The sequence below is a fragment of the Fusarium keratoplasticum genome, chromosome 4, assembly GCF_025433545.1.
Source record: "Fusarium keratoplasticum isolate Fu6.1 chromosome 4, whole genome shotgun sequence".
Lineage (NCBI taxonomy): Eukaryota > Fungi > Ascomycota > Sordariomycetes > Hypocreales > Nectriaceae > Fusarium > Fusarium keratoplasticum.
The window spans coordinates 2027897-2045018 of NC_070532.1; the positions used below are offsets into that span (position 1 = coordinate 2027897).

The window sequence follows — 17122 nt, forward strand, 5'->3', positions numbered from 1 at the left end:
AGCTCCTAATCAAGCCCCTAATGTAGGTACCTGCGCAGCCGATCCCTTACGTTGGGTCGTCTTCTCTCCCGTCAGTCAGTTGCCTCCCGGTTCGGTTGTGCTGCGAGGGTTGGTTCTGTTGTGCCAATAGTTTGGGCTTCCCCCCGTTGAGAGAACATGATGGATAGCTTCTTCCTGATTCACTGACCGAGGCTGACATCTCGTACAATCCACCCAGGCAATTCAGCTCTTTGATACTCTACTCTGTCTGTGACCACCTAACTCCCCCCCTAATAATTCCCCGGCCGTGACCAAGCAAGCCGGCCCAGTGAGGAGGCCAAGATCCCAGCTCGAACCCAGAGAAGCAGGGAACAAGGCCCCTGGCCCCATCCTTCCTTTTTCTGCGTATCCCGCCGTCCGTCTCACCTTTTCGCCCGCCGAGCCTGTCCCTCTGGCGCTCACTGGAGTATCTACAGGTATCTTCTCAACTGAAAGGGTACGTACTCTCTCTTGGAGCTGCAGAATTGGTGGTGCCTTTTCTCCATTCCTTCCTTGACTGGCGTCGCAGCTTGTCTCGCTTGGTTGCTTCCTTTTGGCTCCGACCAGGTGCTGCCTTGCTAGGTACTGCTGCTCTACCTCTACTTCTCCACTCTGCCCCCCAAACTTGACGCTTTCCACCTTCTCTTCAGTCTTCCCCCTTCACTTTATTCCTTCTTCTTTCTTCTTCCCCTCATTCTTGACTTTGACTCTTTGTCCCTCCCTCTTCTCTTCCCTTGCTCACTCCTTCAAGGCCGGTTGAGTCGCGTCTTGAATGACACCTTGAGAGAGGAGCGAAGCCTCGAGCGAGAGCATAGGATCTACACCACCCAGGAAGACGCAAACGGGTACATCAACGGAAACGGAGGAACTGACCTGACCAAGCCAGCAAGTCAGTCAGTCAGCTGCATACGAGAGAACTGTATATTCATCAGCAGTTCATTTCTCCTCGACTACGACGACAACGATTTTTTAACCCGAACCGACCGCGAAAAACGAGGTCTCGATCCTCTCAGTCACAGCCATGCCTCCCTCCCTGAGCACCCATCCCTCCTTTACCCGTCCTCGGACTAGCGACCGCGATGGCAGGCCCAGCACCCGCGACCAGGGCGCTGATCAGAACCTCCTGATTCCCAGCCGGACATCCTCGCTGCACTCGCGCATTACGCAGCCTATTCCCTCCACTCTCAACATGAAGCCCCAGCAGCGCACTCCCAAGACTCTCACTCATGCCTACATGGTCTGCGGTGTTGGCCGCGAGCCCTCTCAATGGGTCAAGGCCCCCGCGCCCGCACAGGGCAAGATCGGCCACATGAAGGGTGCTGTCGGCCAGTTCTGGCTACCAGAGATTTTGGGTAGCAGCCCGCGCCTTGAGCAGGATAATGAAATTGCGCGTGCTCTTCATGCCGCCATGAGGGTACGTATTTCCAGCTCCTGCTTGGAAACCATATTTGCTAACCATCAACTCCCTATTCAATAGGCCTGCTTCCCTCACGATGTCGAGATTTGCACAGGCCGAAGCCAGCCTCACTGCGTCCATCACGCCTTCGTTCTTCAGCAAGATTCTTCTCACACACTCTACGGAATCTGCCTCCGAGTGTGGTCGCGGGCCGATGAGAAGAGAGCCGAGACCATCCGCGACCTTCGCAAGAGGACCGAGAGCGACTACTACGACAACCCTGATGAGACTTACTGGATCCCGTACTGCTTGTCTTTCCTGTCGCGTTATCCTCTCTACAACCTCCTTGGAGACTATCTTCGAGGCATGTGGATTCACTGGAATAAGGCCACCAATCTGTTCCATGCCGAGGAGGTCTCGCGCATCCTGAGCTTCCCAGCTCCCCGCCTCAACGATCTTGTGCGCATCGACATGAAGGACTATGCCCTCTGCTACCAGTTTCCTTCTTCTCCAACAGGGTTCCAGAACTTCGCCATGTGGCCCCTGTTCAACTGTCTGTCAATTCCTAACATCGTCGGTGTCATTGAGGCTGCCATCTCTCCCACTCGCCGAATCATCTTCGTCAGCCACTACCCTGCCATGCTCACCATGGCCGCCGAGACTGTTCGATATTGCGTTCGAGTTTACGAGTGGAGCGGTCTCTATGTTCCCGTTGTTCACGCCCGTCATGCCAAGGAGCTTGTTCAGGAGCCTGGTCCCTACATCCTTGGTATCACTGTTGAGTGCCGCTCTCTCTTCACGGCGCCCACCGATGCCCTGGTTGTTGATCTTGATCGCAACTTTGTTCTGACTTCCAGCCCACCCACTGCCCTGACTCCCGGTCAGCGCAACAAGTTCGTCACCCGACTCACCCAGGCTCTGAACGGCGACGTCACTCCTTCCGGCGTCCCTCAGCACCTTCGATCCGCCTACGGTGGCGGCAAGCTTGTTCCTGCTGGCCAGATCATCGTCATGCGCGGCGAGGTCGAGTCCATCCAGGACCCTGAGTGGTGGAACCAAGATGCGGTCATGGCTGTCATGGACCATGTCTGCGAGAAGCTTGGTCGCAACACTGGCCTCAAGGCCGTATTTGGTGGCTCCGTTAAGAAGCCCCTTATGACCAAGGTTTCGATGCGCCATCTCAACGAGATTGTCCGTGAGAGGAACCAGTACTCTCGAGATGCTCTTGAGGCCTGGCAGGACTTCATCAACCTCAAGGGTCGCATGGACACTGAGCTTAACAAGGTCACTAAGCGGAACAACTACCTGGTGGAGGAGCTTGAGAGCTGGAAGCAGCAGTTCCTCAAGTTCCAGGCCTTTGCTGAGCAGCTCACCAAGGAGACCCAGGATCTCAAGGTCAAGATCGAGACCCACAAGAGGGAGAACCGCCGTCTTGCCGGCCTCATTGACCAGCAGAAGGATGACAACGCCCGTCTGTCTGTCCGTCTTACTGGCACTGAGAAGCAGCGTGACGATGCTCTCGAGGCTCTTGTCCTCCAGCAAGAGATTGCTGAGGAGCTTGAGCGTGAGCGCAAGCGAAACAAGAAGGAGTTGTCTCAGCTCCAGCACACCAACGTCACCATCCTCCGACAGCGCGATGAGGCTCGCCGCGTTGTCCTGCACCTTCGCAGCCTCATTGGTGGTCAGAGCCACCACATGGAGCATCTCATCCAGTCTCTTACCAAGCCGGATGACCTGGCTCAGGAGATTGAGGAGGGCTATGACGAGGCTGAAGATGAGGAGGGCGAGCCCAACCGCCTGTCTGTCAGCCCTGCTCCTCGATCCAAGCGATACTCTGCCTCCAGCTTCTCCGACGTCGCAGACCGTCATCTCAAGGACAAGACTGACGCCATCGCGCACATTGTGCGCAACATTGCCGAGCAGTGTCAAGCTGCTGTTGAGGGTCTCCAGTTAGCACACGACGCGGAGTTAGGGAGTAGTAGTAGAAGGAATTCTAGCCTCTCTACCACCCAGAGCGATGACGGCCACTCCGCCGCCACGTCCGAAACAGGGGATGACTCCCTTCTCCAGCCGTCGGGAAGGGCGTCCAGTATCCCTCCCACCCCGGATCTCATTCCCAACCGGAGCAGCACAGCCATGTCCTTTGCCTCTACGGCTACGACTCCGGAGCGAGCGTCCCAACAGTATCACCTTCGGGACGAAATCCCCACCAAGATTGTTGAGGATGACGAAGAGGACTTCGAAGAGAGTCGAAGCAACACAGGAAGCGTCACCCACGAGACAGGAGTCGTCTCCAAGCACCCCGAGTCCCTGATGCACAGGCCTTCGGGGGCCAGGATCAGCGCTCTTGGTGGCACGCGCTAGTTGTCTCAGACAGCGTCTGAGCCTTGTTAGATTGCACGTCATTCCTGATGAAGTGAAGCCGGCAGCGGCAAGCCTTTCTTGATTGCAACGTGATGGCTGTTGAGGCGGCCATGACGGCCATGTTTTGCACGCACGTCACCCAAGTGCTGCCAATTTCTTAGCATTTCTTTATTGATCTACTTATTTATTCACCTATTTGCTTTAGGCGGTTGGCTTGGATCAAAATCTGCGGACTACGGCGTTGGATGTTATCCCTTTTGTTTTTCTCGATATAACCATTCTGTTGTTGTTTTTTAGTCATTTGGTGGGCGGGCTCGCTCATATACTCGCGTCAAGCCTGGCGGTTCTTTCACATTTTGCTAGAGTATTATCCTGAGATGGAAGCGGAGGTGTTTCAATTCACGTCGCTCCTTTGCCTGGCTTGAAGAGCAGCCAAACAATGAAAAAGAATTTCTCAACAATAACAATGAAGTCTTTTTGTTTCCATTGGTCATGTGATGTTTGATAGTTCTACGACTGTAGCATGAGCAACTCTGTCTGATAAGATAAGCCATGGGAGGATCCACAAAAAAGTTTGGAAAGTAGACCTCTGTTAGTGGCATCGTCGCAAAGCCATCTTCCTCCCATCAACATCTCCGTCCAACCTCTCTCGTCCCGTGTCACACAATGGCTGATCCTTTGTTGACCTCTTTGTGCGCCATTTGCCACGTTTCAACTCCGAAATACAAATGCCCACGATGTAGCATCCGAACGTGCTCTCTCGCATGCATCAAGAAGCACAAGGCGTGGTCAGAATGCACAGGCGAACGCGACGCAACAGCCTACATCCCTCCTTCGAAGCTCCGCACACCCGCCGGTGTCGACCACGATTACAACTTCCTACACGGTATCGAACGGTCCGTCGAACGCGCTGAGAAGCTCCTTGTCGAAGAGCGCTCTCTGGTTCAAGAGGAGGAACTGCGACCGTTGACGGTCCAGGAGGTCAAATGGAAGCCGGGTCGAGATGGGCGCAAGCGCAAGGTGCTCGTGACACGAGTTCTGCGCGAAGCCAAGGGCCGTGTTTTTGAGCGATTCCTGGCGCAGAGATTGAAGAAGCTGAACATCAGCATCATGTGCGCTCCAATGGGGATGGCGAGGCAAAAGGAGAACCACACGACACTCAACCGACGGACTGGTCGCATCAATTGGCAGGTCGAGTGGATGACATTTGAGGACGTTGAAGATGGAGAGCCGAAGAAGACGCGCCTTCTTTCCAAGGTGATGGATGATGTGCCGCTATTCCAGGCATATCACACAGCTCTGGAGGAGCAGCAGAGAGCGAATGGCCAGTTGGTAAAGAGGACATTGCGGGCGGGTCAGGATGGGCAATTGCAGGACCCCTCCCGTGCGACATGGTCTCCAGGTTCATTCGCGCTGCAAGATCCTTTCACGAGCTCATGGTCAACCCATCACGACACTGATCCCGTTATGTGGCCATCGGAAGAACTCCAGGCTCAAAAACAGCGATTCCAATACTTCCTTGCCAAGCCACGATCACGGTCAGACCAGCCTACTGTCTGGACAAAGCTCGAGGTAGAAGGATGCCTTCGCGATATCCTCAGCAATACGCGCGTACTCGAGTTTCCAACTATCTGCGTGCTCGAAGAGGACGAGCCTCTACCCACAGGCTTCGTGCTGGGTCCCAAAGACACGATACCACCACCAGGAGGCAACAAGAGGAAGAACCCCCCTGGGAAGAAGGGGCCTAATAAACCGAACAAGAAGAGGAGACAGGGTGGGAAGGAGGTGGAGGAAGGAGAGGTCAGAAGCGACGATGAGATGGACGGAAATGATGAGTCAGGATCTAGAGGAGTTGCACTCGAGGCAGGCGACGTAATTGCGGAGCAGAGCTTGGGTGAAGAGGATGATGAGGACGACGATGATGATACGAGTAGCTCGGGGAGCGACAGCGATGATTAAGGGGTGAATCTTGGCCAATTGAGCTGAAATATGTGTATAATATCATGAAGATACCCAAAATTTGAACAAATAGGGACATTGAGCAAGTAATAATAAAACAAGTGAATATCTTGAGTGCTTGTGTTGGTGATGATCTCGTGGTGTTGAGCCAGTGAGTGGAGTGGCTGTGCTTGGACGGCTGCATCAGCCACATCATGGACCTCGCTTTAGCTCAGGTACCGAGTACGTAGCTCCCCGCGACTCGACATACCACCCAGCCGCATACATTCACTACCTAACCACCTACACTCGCTTCAACTCCCGCTTCAACTCCCAGCACAATAGATTCAACTCTGCAGCATCAACCATCCAACGCTAAGACCCCTCCCACGGCCGAACGACGACATCTGAGCCCCCCACGCATCATGGTTTGATTGGCGTGTCCGCCCCCCTTCGCATGGTTCACGATCCGCCGCCACAATGGACGACACACCCGCGCCTAAGCTCTCGGAGCTGCTACGGCACCCGGAGGATCTGGACAAGATCCCGGCGCTCAAGCTCGAATTCTCGCGCAAAAAGGGCGCCGTCGATGGGCAGCTGCGCAGCGGGCTGCGCGAGCAGCTCGAGACGACCCAGTCGGGCATGACGGGCCTGACGGACGGGCAGAAGACGGTGCAGATGATCAAGGAGGAGATGATGAAGATTGACAAGCTGTGCTCCGAGTCCCAGAACATGATCAAGGACTTCGCCAGCATCAATCTCGTGTCGCAGGCCCACCGCAACTTTGGCGCCGTCGAGACGATGCGACGCAACCTCGAGACCTTTAACGACCGGCTGTCGGTCGTGGAGCAGATGCTGCGAGAGGATGACGAGGACGGTGACAACATGCCCAACCTGCTGCCGTGCCACTACGAGCTCACGCAGCTTCGCAACATCCGAGACGACGCCATGGAACAGATACAGAGGGCCGAGGACACGAGCCTCCAGTCGACGCTGGCCGACTACTTTGCGCGGCTCGACGACACTATTGACTGGTTCGACGAGCACGTCGGCATCATCGCCCTCAACCTCATCAACCTGGTGGTGCAGGACAACAACGGTCTCGTGGTGAGGTTCGCGATAGTGATGGAGGCCGAGGAGAAGAGCGACCAGCGGGTGCTGGCGTTGCAGGAGGCTCTCAAGGACCACAAGGAGATGGCGACGCGGTTCCAGAGCATCACCGATGGCGCCAAGAAGGTGCGCGGCTACAAGGACAAGTTCATCCAGGCGATCCGGCTCAGCGCCGAGCAGCAGTTTGACGGCGCCAAGGAGGAGTTCCTCGAGGACCCGAGCAAGCTGGAGAAGATTATGAAGTGGTATTTCAATGACCTGAATGTGGTCAAGGTGGGAATGTCTCACCTGATGCCCAAGAAGTGGCACATTGTCAAGACGTACGCCGACGTCTACCACCAGCTTATGCACGACTTTTTGATAGGCATGGTGGACGGCAACGAGGCTTCATCGGCGCACACGCTCGAGATTGTCGGGTTCCCAGAAAAGTACTATCGCAAGATGGCCAAGCTGGGACTACGTCAGGAAGAGCTGGTGCCTCACGTGGTGGACAACCGCGAGGCGGAGCTTGTCCGCGACTTTCGCGAGCTCATCATCAAGTTCCTGGACGAGTGGATCGAGCGCATCTTTGCGCAGGAGCAGCGCGACCTGGCCGAGCGAAACGTCGAGGGCTCCAACCTGGACCAGGACGAGTATGGCTACTTCCGGACAAAGAACCTGGTGGCCCTCTGGAGGATGCTGCGCGAGCAGGTGGACGCTGCTGCCAACTCGCAGCGTGCTGATGTGGTGGAGGGTGTAATCGATGCCATGTTCGCACGTCTACGGTCTCGTCAGCAATCGTGGCAGACCATGCTCGATGCTGAAGCTACGAGATACGAGGAGGGTAGAGTGCCTGATCTCGAGGGCTTCCAGGCTCTGCAGGACTGGCTTGTTGCTACAGCCAACGATCAAATCGCCTGTATCGACGACAACGAGGAGGAGAACCGCCTGGCCTACCTATCAAGCTTCCGTCGCCTCGTCGAGCAGCACGTCACCCCGGCCTATCTAGAACGCATCGAGACCGAGGTCAACACTCTACGTGACGGTTACGTTGACTTTAGCACGTGGTGCATCAACCGCTTCGCCCAGCTCATCTTCTCGGTCGACTTTGGCGCCGTCATGCCCGACTTCTTCACCCCCAAGTGGTACACGAGCACGGCCATGAAGCAGATGGTGGTGACCTTCGAGGAGTACGTCAACGACTACCGCCAGGTCCTCCACCACTCGCTCGTCGACATCTTTGTCGAGATCTTTGCCGAGGAGCTGCTCGTCCGCTACCTCAGCGCTGTCCGCAACAAGGGCGCCAAGTTCCGCCGCACCGACCCCTTCCAGGACAAGCTCTTCAACGACATCGCCACCGCCTTTGAGCTGTTTGGTAGCTTGCCGTCGCCGGATATTGGAGCCTCCATCAAGGAGACGTGGCGCGTCACCGAGCACTTCCTACGTCTTTTGACTTGTGACCGCGACTCCGTCGTGGAGACGTATGCGACCTTCAAGATGGCGTACTGGGACCTCAACCCTTCGTGGGTAGAGGCCGTGCTGAGGACGAGGGACGACTTTGAGAGGGGTATGGCTACTGCTGTAAAGAACAAGGCTGCAAATATTACGGTTGAGCGTGGCGCAGAGACTATCATGAGCAGGGTCAAGTAAGCGGGAAGGAGGATACTCTATATATATGCATATGTTATGGGAAAAGACGGAAAATGGACATGTAGAGCATGTTGTATGACGGGCATGATTTGTGCCACCTTTAGCGATGAGATGTGTTTTGATCAGAAATCTTTGTACACCCTTCAACTGCTTCATCTACACATAATGACTGCTCACTTCAACATTCTCACATACAACATACACACCAGGACAAGACTCAGACTGAAACAGTCAACGCAACAAGGAATTATCATGATCTACAAAATGGGGGACCTATTACCCATAGCAAGGAGAACAAGAACTAACCCCCCGTAACGATGAGATGAAGACGAAAACGACGGAAAAGAGAAAAAAAAAAGGTTTCGCTGCCCGACAAGGAACTAGTTATTCAACAAGAGGGGATCATGAGGATGATGACGATGATGGTGATGGCGATGGTGATGGAGACAAGGGGACAATGAAAAGGAAACAAGATATGTAGCAGTGGTAGCTGTTGTTTGCGGTTGTTATTAAAGCCTTCCCTCCAATAGACGGACACCCTCCAATTCGACCCGATGGTTGCTGATTATTATGACCGGCTAGCCAGGTAGTTTGCGGCCTGTTGACGAGTCAGCATATATGTTACATCCGCGATCTTATCATCTTGCAAAACATACCTTGTCCAGGTCGTAGTCAAACTTCTCCAAGGCAGCCAGAGCATCGGTGCGTTGGTAACCCATGCCAGTCAGGCTCTTGAGGATGGGGTCGTCTTGCTCAGACTCTGTGCGGTTCAGGGGCTGCTGACCAGGACGAGAGGAGGCATCACCGCCAGCTGGCTTGTCAGCAGTAGGAGCAGTAGCGGGAGTTGCTGCAGCAGCGCTGGGCGACTCGAGACCAGAGAAGATGGCGTCCCAATCGTGGGCCTCAGGGGGCTTCTGCTGACCACCCGCAGGGGGTTGGGCTGGGCCAGCCTGGCTGGCAGAGATAAAGTCGAAGCTCTCGTTGCCGAACGCGGTAGACTCGGTCTTAGTCTGGCTACCGGGCGGGCTGCTGTCGAAGACGGGGTTAAAGTCATCCAGACCTGACCGGGAGATGTTGGCGAAATCTTCCTCTCCGGAGCCCTCCTTAGCATCCTCCAGGCCCTCAAACTCATCTTCCAGGTCCTCAAAGCCGCTCTTGGCCGGAGGAGGGTTGGACGGGGCCGCCTGCTTCGAGGCAGGGGCAGGTCCTGTCGCACTTGTGCCAAAGATGTCGTCGACAGATGAGTTCTGGGCCTTGGTCTCGGTCACTGTCGCGGGTGACGATGGGAGCTCGGGGCTGATCGATGTTAGCACCTGCTAAAGGGGGTTTACTTAGTTTAGTGCCTTACCTCGTCACCTTGGTCTCAGGAGAGGCAGTCTCCGGGGCTGGGGTTGGGCCCAAGGGAGCGCCACCAGACGATTCTCCGCTCGCAGGCTTATCCCCAAATCGCTTGCTAGGAGGCGAAGCGGGTGCAAAGTCATCTTCGAAGCCGCCCTGGTCGCTGCTAGAGTCGGAGTCGTCATCACGCTCAAGCTCCGAGATAGGAGGGAACTCGGAATCGAAAGCAGAGGTCGACTTGTTGGTCTCCTGCGCAGGCTTGGTCTGGCTCTTGGCAGTTGTAAAGGCGGCAAAGGCGTTCTCAAAGTCAGCCTTGGCCTTGGCCTCATCCGCGCCACCGAAAGGATCCGCAGCCTTTGGTGCGCCCTCGTTGGCGGGCTCGCGAGCCGCGTCAGCGGGGACAGATGGAGTTCCCTTACGCTCGACAGTGTCAGTCTCGTCGCCGGGGAAAGCTCCCGGCACGCTGCCAACACTATCGGATGCCTTCAGGTCGCCAGGAATAGGGGTAGCCGAGCCATGAAGAGGGTCATCGATACGGGAAGCAGGGGGTGACACCTGACGCGAAGATGAGAGGGACTCGGTATGATCAATGAAGGGCAGGAAGCTAGAGCTGATCTGTCTCGACTCCGGGGGCGCGGGAGGGTCGACAGCCAGAGTAGGCTGACGGTTCATGACAGGAGACGAAGCAGGGGGGGTGTTGTATGATCCAACACTGGCGGTCGAGGCACCAGTATGCTGGGGCTTGAACGAAGTCTGAGGAGGAGGAGGAGTACCAGAAGTGCTAGGTGGGAACGGGCCAAAGACATCGTCAAAAGACTTGTCAGAGACGTTCTTGGCGGGAGGAGAGGCAAATGCACCCATGATATCAGTGCTGGCCGTCCGGCGGAAGAAGGGGTTGTTGGCACTAGAAGTAGATGCCGCTGGGCTGGCGATCTGGGCCGGAGCCGACGCAGGAGAGCCCGTGTTGGCTTGACGCAGCTCCTCGATGCTCTTGGTGAGATCCTCAGCCTCTGCCTTGAGCTTGTCGCGCTCGCCTTCAGTAGTGGACAGCTGCTTCTTGTTGATGGCAACCAGTCCCTTTTGCTGACGGGCGTCAGACTTGAGCTTCTCGATCTGGGGTTTGAGTTGAGCAATCTCTCCATTGACAACCCGGATACGTTCCCTGAGGTTGGTGTTCTCCTGCTGATCAGCCTGGAGAGCTGCTGTAACCTGCTGGTGCTGAGTCTGGATATCGCGGTAAGTCCCCTCGAGGGTCATACACTCGGCCTGCAGCTTCGACGTCTCCTTGCGAGCCGTGTTGAGCTGCTCCTCGAGGGCACGGGTATCTTGCGCCTCCTTCTCATAAGCGGTGCGCAGCTGAGCAAGTCGCTGCTCAAAGTTCGCCTTTTGAGCAGTTGCTTGGTTCAGCTCGTTCTGAGTTGTTGTCCTCTTGCCCTGGACATCCTGCATCTGCTTGGACAGTGATGAGATCTGGTTCGAGAGGTTCGCAAGCTCGGTGGTCTCTCCAGAAATCTTGCTAGCCTCTGGATCATTGTCTGCCAGGAGATCCTCGGATGCGGAGGGCATCGGAGGCTTTGAACCTGAACTAGCCGAGCCTCCTGTAGGCTGTTGCGTCAGACCTCTGCCAAACGAAGATGAAGGCACAAATGGCTTAAAGGTCGAGCTTCCAGTGCCGGTGAGAGATGGCTTAAGAGGGGAGGACGGTGTCAGCACGTTAGAGCCGGTACCGAACGGATCGTTGGCATTGGATCCCCCAGTTGACATAGGAGCCTGGGCTGGAGCCGGAGCAGGGCTCGGGGAGGTCGAATCGAGGCCAAAGAGGTCGTCGAGAGCTGACTTGGGCTGGGGAGGGGGTGGCTGGGCCACCACGGGAGGAGGAGGAGGGTCGAAAGCAGATGTGGCAGTTGGTGGACGAACTTGGGCGCGAAGGCTAGGAGGAACCAGATTAGCAGGTAGAGTGGTAGGCAGGGGCCCACGGCCAGTCCTCTGTTGTCGGATGAGGTACATGGCGACTGCAAACTGGTCGCGCGTAAGCTGTCCCTGAGAGTTTGTGTCTGCCAAGTCCCAGATCTGAGCCAGGGAATCCTCGGGAAGATTGGACTGGCTAAAGAAGGTAACCGCCTCCTCTCCAGTAATAAAGCCCTTGTTCGTCTTGTCGAGGTCGGCATACAACTGATCGAATCGGGCCTTGTCGGCGGGAGTCACGGCCCAATCACTTGCACCCGCACTCGTACCCTGGGGAGAGAGGGGAGGACGTCCGAGAGGGCTGTTTGCGCGCACTTGAGCAGTTCCGCTCAGTTGTCGAGGGATGGCGGAGATGCCGGGTCCGGAGGACGACTGGCGTGAGGGGCCACGGCGCGAGGCAGCTTCGTAGAGACCAGCTGGGAGGATGTTGGGAAGAGATCGGAGAGCACCCGTCTTCATCGAGGTGAGCAGGTGCATAGCAATGATAAACTCGGTGAGCACGAGAGCGCCGCGTTGCTCGGTATCGGCGAGCTGCCATATCCTACCCAACACCTCATTGGGAAGCCCGGACTTCTCAAAGATGGACTTGGCCTGGTCACCTGGCAACTGGCCACCAGCCTGGAGAGATTGGCGCTCAAAGAGACCAGTATATTGTGCCACCTTCTCAGGAGTCAAGGGAGGGATGCGGATCGGTCCGCCGGTCGTCTGGGCCTGGAGGGCAGCTGGAGGAGGAGGCGAGCTCACAGGCACGGGCGGAGGAGGGGGAATGCCTCCAGCAGGGCCGGCTTGCGGGACGAAGCCATCGAATCGAGGAAGAGGAGCTTGTTGAAGAGCGATCTCGGGAGTAGGTTCGCGGCCGGCCTGGGCGTGTCCGATGAGTCGTAGGGCAATGCCGAAGCCAGCTGGTGTGAGGAAACCCCGATTCTCCTTATCCGCAATCTGCCAGATCTATCACGAGAGTAAAACATTTAGCGGAACGTCGGGCGGGCAGCGAAACGCGGGGATCGCAGACATACCTCGCCCAGGATACGAGAGTCTAGACCAGTCTTGTGGAAGAACTTGACGGCGATCTCGCCAACGACGACGCCAACGCTGTCGGAATCGGCTTGTCGGAAGAGTTGGCCATATGTTCGCTTCTCTTCGGGGGAGAGGTTCAGGTTCGGCGCAGCTACCAGAAAGTCAGCATTTCGACAGATGACGAGGCGATCACGAGGGAGGATTCAAGTACCAGTGTCATCGGCCGCCATTGTCGCGCATACGAGCTACGCGGAGCTCGAGACGGAAAAGACGGACGATGGAGGCACGAGGCGTCAAAGGGGGGGAAGATTAGCGATTCGAAGCTTGCTGTGTAGCAGTGTGAATCAGCTGGGGCGATAGGAAGGTCCGGATAGCTTCGGAGACGAGTCGGGCCTGATAAGGCAGAAACGCAGGTTGGATAGTTTGAAGGGCTATGAGATGAGGTCTGGTATCAAGATGGAGATCGTCAGCCCGGTGTTTGGACCATTTTGGGGGGGGGTTGGTTTGGTGTTGTCACCTCGGGCAAGCAAATGAGCCAACCAGGAGCTAGGGGCGGGACGGGCAGGGGGGGGCTGCAGAACGGCGGCCAGAGGCTGGAGCTCCAGACAGAAGCAATTATCCGCTGGAAGGACACTAGAGAACCCCTGTGGCCGCGTAAAGCTGTAGGGTAGTCTGTAATTTTGTGTGATTGAGGCCAGCTGCGTAACGTGGAAGGGTTCCTGTGGTTCCTGTAGGTTGCCTCTCAGACAAGCACAAGCCACAGCCACAGCTTAACAGCTTCCAAGTTGAGTAAGCTCCACAGCTTGACTCTCATGGGATCCATGTCAACGTCATGGCCCGGTGATGGCTTTCTTCGCAGCTTAGGTATCTAGACACAATATTTTATGGCGATTTAATGCCAGTTTAACCAGCAAGTCTTTGGTAACGCCTACCGAGGCTTGATAGCAAGGTATCAACCGAGTAAACTGGAAGACGCAAGCCATGTGAATCAGGGTTGGTTGTTTCATTATATAAGCCACCTTCAGCCCGCCCAAGCCACCATGACGATGACGGCATTGCATCTTTATTGGAATCTCGGTATAAAAAAAAAATCAAGGGTTGTTCATACGGCTAGACGAACTATCCATTACCTCATCCAACTCGCAATTCATTCCAAATACCAGCTCGAGTCAAAGACACTCCAGTCACTTCTATGCGTGCTAACTGCATACGGTACGCACGTGGAAGCTGCACATCGGGAACAGTGCATCATCTGCAGCCGTCATGATGTGACTGATTCCAAGGACCTCGCGTATATCAAGAGGGTACTAACCCAGCATTGAATTTTTACTCGCACAAATGGTGTCTAGCATTTCTCTGCACTGACAGAGGGAGCCCTGTTCGGTACAATAGCCTCAAATGCCTAGTCTTCCGTGCCGCGATAGAGCATTCCAAATACAATCCTGACACAACTACTCATCAGCGAATGTGTAAGCAGCCCGCATGAGTCCAACTCGAGATGGATGGCAGCCAACTCGGGAGTATAAGCCGCCACAGGACATTGAACAAAAACATGGCTCAAAGACGGGATTTGGAATTGAGTAATTACACCAGAAAATCATGATTCCACGCGCGTCAATATAATATTCCTCGGCACGGCACCCCGGGCCTCTTACGTTGGTCGCCGAACCGCCCACTAACGGAGGGGCAGGACCGAAAAAACCTCCATCGCCGAGGTGGATTTCAAATCGTTCCAGGAGCATCAATCCATTGCCTTTGCCCTGCAGCTCCAGCTCAAGCTCACCAATCCTGTCTGTCCATCTGCCAGCCATCTCGCCATACCAATTGCTTACCCAATCACCCCAATCCCTACCTCCCATCCGATCCTACCAATCTGCTTCCGTCCCGCCCTCCTAGACCCCCGCCATCGCTATCGCCGCAGACGGAGGAAATAGGTAGCTGCTCTCATCATCAACTCTCGGCCCTTAAAAGACGTCATCCCCCTCCCCTTCCTCCTTCTTTTATACCCTAAGGTTGAACCCCCGAGGCGGCCTTTGTCCATGCAAGCTCTCGCCCACTCCCTGCGCTCATCGACCCTGTCTTCGTCCTCGAGAACGACCCCGCTGCGAATAGCTTCACTCGCCCGGCACCTGTCCGCATCTGCGCCCACCATGGCTCCCATCACCAAGGAGACCGACTACCTCGTCATTGGCGGCGGCAGCGGAGGCCTTGCCTCTGCGCGCATGGCCAGCAACAAGTTTGGCATCAAGGCCACCATTGTCGAGAGCAAGCGACTCGGAGGAACCTGCGTCAACGTTGGGTGAGTTCTTTGGACATATATGCAAGGGATCAAACGCTGACAGTCTCTCTTTCTAGCTGCGTACCTAAAAAGGTGACTTACAACGCCGCCGCCCTCGCCGAGGCCATCCACGACTCCAAGTCCTACGGCTTCTCCGTCGAGGAGACGGCCCCCTTCGACTGGTCCACATTCAAGACCAAGCGTGATGCCTACGTGAAGCGTCTCAATGGCATCTACGAGCGAAACCTCAACAACGACAAGGTCGACTACGTGCACGGATGGGCCCGCCTCGTTTCCAAGAACCAGGCCGAGGTCACCCTCGACGACAACTCCAAGGTTCTCATCAACGCCAAGAAGATCCTCGTTGCTGTCGGCGGCAAGCCTACTCCTCCTCCTAGCATTCCCGGCGCCGAGCACGGTATCAACAGTGACGGCTTCTTTGAGATTGCCACTCAACCCAAGAAGGTCGCCATCGTCGGTGCCGGATATATCGCCGTCGAGTTCGCTGGCATGTTCAACGCCCTCGGCACCGAGACTCACCTTTTCATCCGCTACAACACCTTCCTCCGAAGCTTCGATCCCATGATCCAGGAGTCTGTCACCAACGAGTACGAGAGGCTCGGCGTGAAGCTTCACAGGCGTTCGCAGGCCACCAAGGTTGAGAAGGATGCCAATGGCAAGCTCACTGTCACCTACAAGGACGACGAGGGCAACGAGACTGTCCTCAACGACGTCGATCACCTTATCTGGGCTATTGGCCGTACCCCTGAGACTCGCGGCATCGGCCTGGAGGAGGCTGGCGTCAAGCTTGGCGAGAAGGGACACATCCTCGTCGACGAGTACCAAAACACCGCTGTCGACAACATCTATGCCCTCGGTGATGTTACCGGCGAGGTCGAGCTGACTCCTGTGGCCATTGCGGCTGGCCGCCGTCTCGCCCACCGCCTCTTCGGCCCCCCTGAGTTTGCCAACCTCAAGCTCGACTACAAGAACGTGCCCTCGGTGGTCTTCGCGCACCCCGAGGTCGGCAGTATCGGCCTGACAGAACCCCAGGCCATCGAAAAGTACGGCAAGGACAACATCAAGGTGTACAAGACGGGCTTCACGGCCATGTACTACGCCATGATGGAGCCCGAGCAGAAGGGCCCCACCAACTACAAGCTGATCGTGACGGGCCCCGAGGAGAAGGTGGTCGGCCTTCACATCATGGGTGTCGGCAGCGGCGAGATGCTCCAGGGCTTTGGCGTCGCCGTCAAGATGGGCGCCACCAAGGCCGACTTTGACAGCTGCGTTGCTATCCATCCTACCAGCGCTGAGGAGTTGGTGACGTTGAAATAAATAAATGGGAATAGAGAAGAAAGAAGAACTAAATGTTGATAAAGAGATTTCAGATAGAAGGAGTTAATAATGGTTAAAGAACATTAAGCCTCAGTCGAGTGATACACGTTTCCTTTGAGTTTTCCCCTTTTCACTTGCAGCATATGCCGTGCCATCTCGACATTTTTCTGCGATATCGTGCCTTTTGACCTCTAGATCTCGTCATTGATCTCCTCGTAGGACAATTGTCTGGTCCGGTCACATTCGGGTCAAGACTTGTTGCCCTACTCATGTTGACAAACTCCCCTTTCTGCTTTGTTGGCTCCGATACTGCTCAGTTGCTCCCTCGCACTCGTATACCTACCGGCATGCCTTTCCTGGTAATCTTTGTCACCGTCATACGGCATCTTGCACCACGACAGCCATCCTCACGAGATCACATTACTCAGCTCCCTGCCCCAAGCTCTCCAAGAACCTGCACCCGCCCGCTCCGGTGTGATGCGGCTATCCGCACCGGTGCGGAAGCGTGCAGCTGACGGGGGAAGACAGATACGCTCCATCGGTGCCGAGATGCAAGTCTCGGGTCGATGCGCGTCCTTACATTAGGGGGCGTATGTTGAAAAGTTGTAGTCATGCCGGTTTTGGACGTTGGCAGCGTAACACAGACATGGAGTTTTCTGTGTTCTTGCCCGGATCTGGCCAGGCACGCGGTGTTGTGCAAGTCTTGGGATACTATCTTGAGGATGACCAAG

General features: G+C 55.8%; 5 protein-coding genes across 5 annotated transcripts; 4 read left to right on the plus strand and 1 right to left on the minus strand.

The window, feature by feature from the left end:
• Positions 1–1039: 1039 nt before the first annotated feature.
• Positions 1040–3778, plus strand: NCS57_00571600 (UDENN domain-containing protein; the record flags this gene model as incomplete). The annotated part of the gene is made up of 2 exons (XM_053055628.1): positions 1040–1432; positions 1496–3778. The coding sequence occupies 2 exons, from the start codon at positions 1040–1042 to the stop codon at positions 3776–3778; spliced, it is 2676 nt and encodes an 891-aa protein (XP_052914583.1).
• Positions 3779–4444: 666 nt separating this feature from the next.
• NCS57_00571700 (HIT-type domain-containing protein) lies at positions 4445–5737 on the plus strand (the record flags this gene model as incomplete). The annotated part of the gene is made up of 1 exon (XM_053055629.1): positions 4445–5737. The coding sequence occupies one exon, from the start codon at positions 4445–4447 to the stop codon at positions 5735–5737; it is 1293 nt and encodes a 430-aa protein (XP_052914584.1).
• Positions 5738–6196: 459 nt separating this feature from the next.
• NCS57_00571800 (uncharacterized protein) lies at positions 6197–8455 on the plus strand (the record flags this gene model as incomplete). The annotated part of the gene is made up of 1 exon (XM_053055630.1): positions 6197–8455. The coding sequence occupies one exon, from the start codon at positions 6197–6199 to the stop codon at positions 8453–8455; it is 2259 nt and encodes a 752-aa protein (XP_052914585.1).
• A 568-nt stretch (positions 8456–9023) lies between these two features.
• On the minus strand, positions 9024–13005 carry NCS57_00571900 (uncharacterized protein; the record flags this gene model as incomplete). The annotated part of the gene is made up of 5 exons (XM_053055631.1): positions 9024–9053; positions 9112–9751; positions 9804–12706; positions 12775–12926; positions 12987–13005. 5 exons carry the CDS (start codon positions 13003–13005, stop codon positions 9024–9026), a joined length of 3744 nt encoding a protein of 1247 aa, XP_052914586.1.
• A 1809-nt stretch (positions 13006–14814) lies between these two features.
• On the plus strand, positions 14815–16391 carry NCS57_00572000 (Glutathione reductase; the record flags this gene model as incomplete). Its single annotated transcript, XM_053055632.1, has 2 exons — positions 14815–15074; positions 15131–16391. The coding sequence occupies 2 exons, from the start codon at positions 14815–14817 to the stop codon at positions 16389–16391; spliced, it is 1521 nt and encodes a 506-aa protein (XP_052914587.1).
• Positions 16392–17122: the final 731 nt, after the last annotated feature.